Here is a 6,990-nt window from a genome sequence, read left to right as displayed (position 1 = left end):
ATACATATCTACATATGTATAAAAGAAAAAAAAATGTTTAAAAACTTTATCGTGTTCCTGTCATTTGGTCATCGGTATCGATGTCACTGACCTTATAGTGCGCACTCGTGTTCGTATTATATTTTATTCTCCAGTGGTTCAGCGATTCATAACGAGATAACCTATTACATAAGATGGGCCGCAGCAGAGGATAACATTTTAAATTACTAGAAAACTCGCGAGAAGAGAAAAATATTTGCTTCGACGAGTCTATTCAGATAGATTCTTATCATACAGAGTACTACCGCCTCAGTCGTTAAGGGTTACTTCTGCAGTGTTACTAAACGCACACTTTGTCCACCGAATGCTGTGCGTTTCTTAACGATAAATAACGTTTTCAGCATATCACCGGGGGACAAAAAATTAACTTGATCTGACGCCCGTTCGTATAATTGTTCACGGACGATATTACACATTTGATTCGTGGTGATGAACTCTCATTTTAACCTGTAAAAAAATATGAAATTTGTAATGGGCATTATCAACCTTTTTTTTCTGAAGGGAAAATAATACGTCTTTTGACCGAATATAAAAATTCAACATCTATGATAAACATTAATAATGACGGGAAATAAAATATAGCAAAACAAAAACGTAGACTTCAGCCTACGGACTAACGCTGACGGCTATTATTTTTCTTAAATCGATTGACTATTGCTTTTTCGTTTGTGCAGTTTATTGAAAAGTTTATCCAATTAATTATGTTCATCTCCGAAATGTTTTTTTTTTGTATTATTATTATTATTATTATTATTTCAGGAACGGAAACGACTAACCTTATAATATAATACATTATTTCACCAGAGTGACGCCACCGCGAGCGCCTTAGATAAGAATACGCAATTTTTGAACTCTTACGGGCGATAGTAATACTCGCCACGTATTAATATCTAGGTCATAAAATAAATCTATTTTCCGGAAAGCGTTTGCAAACTGTAATACAACGCACAACACGGATACGGTGCGATTTTAAACCACCACCGTGTGTTATTATACATGTATGCCGTATAGTCGATAATAATATGTTAATGCGACGGTAGATGTAACACACCCGTTATATTATACAGATCTCATCCGAAATAGTGGCAGAATAATAATAATAATAATAAAACACACCGAAGATCGAAAAATTGTATAATTATGTATGCGATTTCGGTGCTCATCGTCTTCGTCGTGACTGACATTTATAATACTATTTGTATCGCTATTTTCAGTGTTTATTCAATAGTTTTGTGACGATCAACTCTCGATGGTAGATGAAATTATGATTCTATAAGGAACAGTCGAAGTACAAGGAGCACATAGTCAAGAGATGCAAAAAGTGCTATTTATTTTTTACTTCACATTAGTCATTCTTTCGAAAATCTGTAACTTTGAGTCATGATTTATTACATGTACTTTGGTTTTCATAACAACGGCTATATGAACGTAGTAAGATAGATTCCATCTCTTAAACAAAATGTTCTTACATAAATTAAATATATATATATATATATTTAAAGAGAAGATAACGAGTATTCGTGAAATCTTAATACTTACTTCCTTTCCGCTTTTTCTAAGCCATTTCAACCGATGTATATGAAACTCCACTATAGTTATAAACCGCGCTGGTGCAAGTGCATTGGGTTGGCAGCTTTCACGCTTTTTGTGAATCATTCACAGCGAGTGAATTAGACAGTAACACTTATGGTGTACACTAAAACAGGGTTAAAAAATGTCAAAATTTCTACTTCGACGGCCAGTCCACCCGGTAAACTCTTAATAACATTTGCGGTGCACACGTAATTTAGTCAGGAAAAAAGTTGTACGAATTCTATCGTAAACGAGTAGTGAAACGTCATTTCAAAATCCACGAAATATGTACAGCGTAAAACAGTATTTCGGATAATTTCATAATCCACATTATCCGAAATACTGTTTTACACTGTACATATTTCGTTTCGTGTTGTTTTTAATTTTTCCAATAGATACAATCTACGTTCACCTGCCGACCCGAAACGAGTTGTGGAGATGTTCACCCGAATCGACGTTTCTCGGACTCGATTTTAATTTCGTTTTTTTTTCATATTTTTCGTTAAAAAAAAAAAAAAAAATTGGTTTACACCGTCGCGGACGATTACGATGTAACAGAGCGTTTTATCACTGCACACCGAATAGAAACGGTTTGTATATCATTTTATTATATCACCTGCGAACAAAACCGCCGGGGCAACACGAGACCCGTGCATCGACAACGGTGGTATTCGCGTTGATTACCAGAGGGCGAGTAGCGGTCGGAAGCGACCGTTGAGCGGTTCGAAAACGATTTTTTCCCGTCGGTTTCCATCGGTCGCCGAAGGTGATTGGCGTGATGCGCCGGGATGGCGTACGCACCCGCACGATTTGCCCACCCATCTCACTAGCCGTTATTTATACAATTACGAGGCGGTCGTGTGCGGCGTTTTCACTAGGACGCGCGCCCACACGTAGTCGCACGGGTCACCGGTCGGGGTCATCTCGGCCGACACTGGGTGCACAACACCGCATGTCGGTGATCGTTCGCGCGCGCAGAGAAAGGTGCGTGCGCGCGACGCGGAGGTCGTGATGAGCGAAAGTGTGCACGGCGGCTCCGATGAAATCGCTATTTTCGAGTCGTTCTCCGCAATTCCATTCCCGTGTTGTTTATTTTTTTCCGTTTTTTTTTTTTTTTCAGTAACATTATTGTCTTCGTTTTTCGTCGTATAATTTCATTTTTATTTCGATCGCAAGAGACGCCGACGGTTACGTTATTATTATTATTATTAGCGTTACTGTTATCATAACGACGACGTATAAAAGATGATCGTTATTATCACTGTTTTTATTACCACGTGATTACAATCGTATAACGTGTACACAACGATATCGTTATTATTATTACAATGACTTTAATATTGGAGCCGTTACGCAAGCCGTGTCTGAAAATCGCCGCCATCGCAGAGCAACTAGCTCGGTTACGTGTTCGATTCATTGGTGGAAGGCGAAAGTGCGCCGGAAGACTCCACTATACCGATCCCGTAAATGTTACCGCGGCGGTTATCGCATCGCGAGATCGACACCGGACGAAATAATAACTACGCAAATCGCGCGCGGTAACAGCGACGTCCGAAGGTCCCGTCCCGCGGACCATCTGAAAACAATTTTTTAGCCAATCACACACGATTAGTTGATTGTCGCGCCGCGGTTCGACCTACCGGAACGTGTTGCCACCGCGCACAACGAACAAGATGTTGTTTTACAAATCGTCGTCGTCGAACAAACACAATGAAAAGATAAACAAAAAATAGATATTTTTCTATAAAAAATTGAACTGTATATTTCGCATTTTTGTTCATATAATTATGTGTGTATGGTATATACATGTATAAATCATGACGTTTAGTTCTTTTTAGATATTTATCCGATTTGCAAGTGTAACAGCGGCGAAATGAACACGCGTTTTAAAAATTGATCTCGAGGGACTAACATTTAATAATAAAATAAAAATAAAAAAATAAATGAATTTCGTTAGAAACAAACGTATAATAAAATAAAAAAAAACAAAAAGTATAAAAAATACATAGTCTACATGAATTTATAATATATGTTACAAATCGATTAGGGGCGAGCAGCGTTTGGGATGGGCATGATGGGGGTTATGGGGGAGCAGCGTTGATGGTGGACGGTGACGCTTCTCTCGAATCGCGTTCCGTGACCGCGGAGAAGTATAACAATCAACGATTTCCCGCGGTCGTGTCGAAGTGTGTGCGCGTACAAGAGGACATTTTATTTAATATTCGCTGTTGTTGCTTTCGTCGTTATTTGCCGTTCGGATGAAGCGCGTTAGTAAGAACCGCTAGAGCTCGGAGCACCGTAGCTGGCGGACGGGCTGGCGCTGGGCGAGCCGTATGTGGACGATGGGCCGGAAAAGCTGGAGCCAGGTCCGCTGGACGAGAGCGAGTCGCTAAAGCCACCCGCGCCGCTTCCGCCACCGGCGCCGAAGCCACCAGCGCCGCTTCCGCCACCGGCACCGAAGCTGGAGCCCGAGCTGCCCGAGAATCCACCTTCCTTCTGGGTCTTGTACTTGATGAAGTACACCTCAGGTTTGGACGGCGTGGTCGGGGCCGGGGCCGGGATGGTGATCTGTGGTTGTTCCTCTGGCCTCTTGACCAACACGTAGATCAAAGTCTTTTCGGAGTCTTGTGGTTGTTGTGGGATGATCGGGGCGGTCGGGGTCGGTGGGGTAGGAGCCTTGATGAAGATGATCTTGTAGTGCTTCTGGGGTGGGGCAACCGGCTGGATCTGTGGGGGAGCGACGTACTCTTGCTCTGGTGGTGGCACGTGCACGTAGATGTGCTTCTGCACGACTGGGGCGACCGGGGCGTAGTTGTAGCCGGAAAATCCGGAACCACCTCCGCTGGAGTATCCAGAACCACCTCCGCTGGAGAATCCGGAACCACCTCCGATGGAGTATCCGGAACCACCTCCGCTGGCGTAGCCAGAGCTGCCGCTAGCATAGCCGGAGCTGCCGCTGGCGTAGCCACCACCGCCGAAGCTCAATCCTGTGCTTCCACCGGACGAGTAGCCGCCACTGGACGAGGATGGGGAGCTATAAGAGTACCCAGCTTCGGGTCTCGCAAGTGCTAAAGTCGCAAGCGATGCCAACACCTGTAAAACAAGAGTAAAACCCATTAGAAAATACTGTGCGTTTTCTAAAAATTACTATAGAACGAGTAGCAAAAATAATCTACTCGAACAAGTTCTTGCCGACGAACATGTTATTAAACTAGAGCTGTGTGTGGTGTTCAAAAAAATTTTTAAGTCTCTTATTCCAGAGAATACGAGATCGAAAAATAAGAGAGAACTTAGTCGAATGTTTTTAGATTATCCGCTGACAGAACATAATATAGCGTATTACGTTTTCTGCGGTAAAAATAAAAGAAATATTTAAGTGTTAACAGTAGATTTATTATAGCCGAAAACTCCAAGTATTGGACTTGGCAATTTTTACTCACCACGAAGCGTGTTTTCATCATGTTGGATATTATTTGATCACAAACTAAACAAAAATTCACTACTAGAATATTACAAGTTGTTGTTGTTCACTCACGGTAGAACGACTAACTGATGATGAGCTAAAGCTGACCACGCTTCTTATACACCTGGGAAACGGACAACTTGGACGCGGGCAAAACATTCACTTTTTGTAATTCGTTTAGTAACATCAACTATCACTCTCCTTCTCTATTCATTTTTTTTTCTTCTTTCGTTCACCTTGTCATGACGCGCTTCTTTGACCCTGCCGGCCACCGTTTTACAATAATAAAATATACATTTATGAAACACCACGAAAATTATTCTGCCCGTGGTTATTTAAAACTCAATTAATATTAGTCATATTTATGCTAATAATAATATATTATTATGTGGGTATATTTTTAATAAGTGTTGTTTTATGACTTACGAATTATAATGGTTTGTATAGCGCTCGACGGTTTTCCTTACATTTTAAAAGATTTTTATTTAATTTGAAATTTTACGTGAAGACCATACACAATACAATACACATCGTCGTTGATACATTGAGTTGTTTATAATTCAATAAATACTAATTTAATAATATAGTGGGTCATAGATTATTTAAAACGTTGATTCATCATAACTTAAAAATTAAATATATAAAAAAACCAATATACTAACCATATTCATTATTGTGTTAGGTATGTTTATATATATATAGCATAGTATTTTATTGTTAATAATCGTTATTATTATTCTCAAGTATTATATTGCTTTGAGATATTTTTCTTGATTAACTCTTAGACTTAAATTATTATTTAACGACAAAGATTGTTATATTTATAATCAATAAAAACAAAAAAAAAAATTATCATGGTTATAAATTGTTGAACATATCAAATATTAGTGTAGAATTTCAATATTTTAGTTTATTATAAAATTTATAAAATCTGTTTTCATTATATTTTCAAATAAAATATACATTATTAATTAACAATAGAAAATGTAAACAATATCAAGTAGGTTTCTATAAATAAAATATTTCAAACAATGAATTTTGCGTTTGAGTAAAAATGACTGAAAACCAATTGATTGAATTCTATATATTTTAAATCTATTATATTATACTACAAATAAAGTATGTTTATACGAAAACAAAATTAAAAATAAAGAGAATAAAAGGTAATAAAAATAATGTAATATGGGATATGGAGATAAATTATTGTTTTGGTCTTCGTTTATTAAAGTAACTCATAAGTTAATATAACTGAAGGCAAATGAGAAAAGGAGATATACATTCTTTGATATTATTGTATTGGCAATTAATAAATTAATGATAATTTCATGCTAAAAATTTACTCTTAAGTAATAGATAAATTTTTTTAACTGTTATTAATAGTAAAATAAACATAAAATATTTAAACACTTTAAATGTATAATGAATATTCATGAATAAAATAATGATAAATACGTCGTATTATTGTGTATTAAAAAATTGATTAGTACCGCGAAGACATGAAATATTATGTAATTTAATTTAGACAGGTATTAGATACATTGGTACCGGCTGTTGCTGGTACTAAATATCGATTTCTTACTATAAAAACTTATGAAAATACAGTATTATTAAATTAATGAAACCCGTTATTTTTAACAAAATAATTCATTTAACACACACTTCAATTTATTTTAAAATTGTTTCATATCTTAGAGAAAGTCAGTACAGTACAGTGCATTATTTATACATTTTAAATTTGATGGGCTTCGGGGAAAAATGTTAATAGTCTAAAAAAGAAAAAAAAAACTGATGACTATCTTGTCATTTGTTTTAAAAAGTTAATTTAATTTTTTTTTTATTTATCTTTTCAAGAATTAGTTGTATTTCCATAATACATTTTTTTGAGTTATTTTGTACTTTATCTCTTAGTTTTTTGA

At 36.9% G+C, this 6,990-nt stretch overlaps 1 protein-coding gene across 1 annotated transcript; it reads right to left on the bottom strand.

Annotated features, from left to right (window-relative positions):
- Positions 1-3,606: 3,606 nt before the first annotated feature.
- On the bottom strand, positions 3,607-5,181 carry LOC112693515 (dachshund homolog 1-like). Its single transcript, XM_025568627.1, has 2 exons — positions 5,052-5,181; positions 3,607-4,704 (listed from the first exon to the last, which is right to left on the bottom strand). Exons 1-2 carry the CDS (start codon positions 5,070-5,072, stop codon positions 3,880-3,882), a joined length of 846 nt encoding a protein of 281 aa, XP_025424412.1. The 5' UTR covers positions 5,073-5,181; the 3' UTR covers positions 3,607-3,879.
- Between the last annotated feature and the right edge of the window lie 1,809 nt (positions 5,182-6,990).

The sequence above is a fragment of the Sipha flava genome, unplaced genomic scaffold (assembly GCF_003268045.1).
Source record: "Sipha flava isolate LNK unplaced genomic scaffold, YSA_version1 88_pilon_pilon, whole genome shotgun sequence".
NCBI classification, from domain to species: Eukaryota; Metazoa; Arthropoda; class Insecta; order Hemiptera; family Aphididae; genus Sipha; species Sipha flava.
This window is presented reverse-complemented; position numbering and strand designations above follow the sequence as displayed.

Coding starts and splice junctions, on each gene's coding strand:
- LOC112693515 (XM_025568627.1), bottom strand. CDS start 5,072: ATGATGAAAACACGCTTCGTG. Junction 4,705..5,051: donor TGATGAAAACACGCTTCGTG/GTGAGTAAAAAT, acceptor CTTGTTTTACAG/GTGTTGGCATCGCTTGCGAC.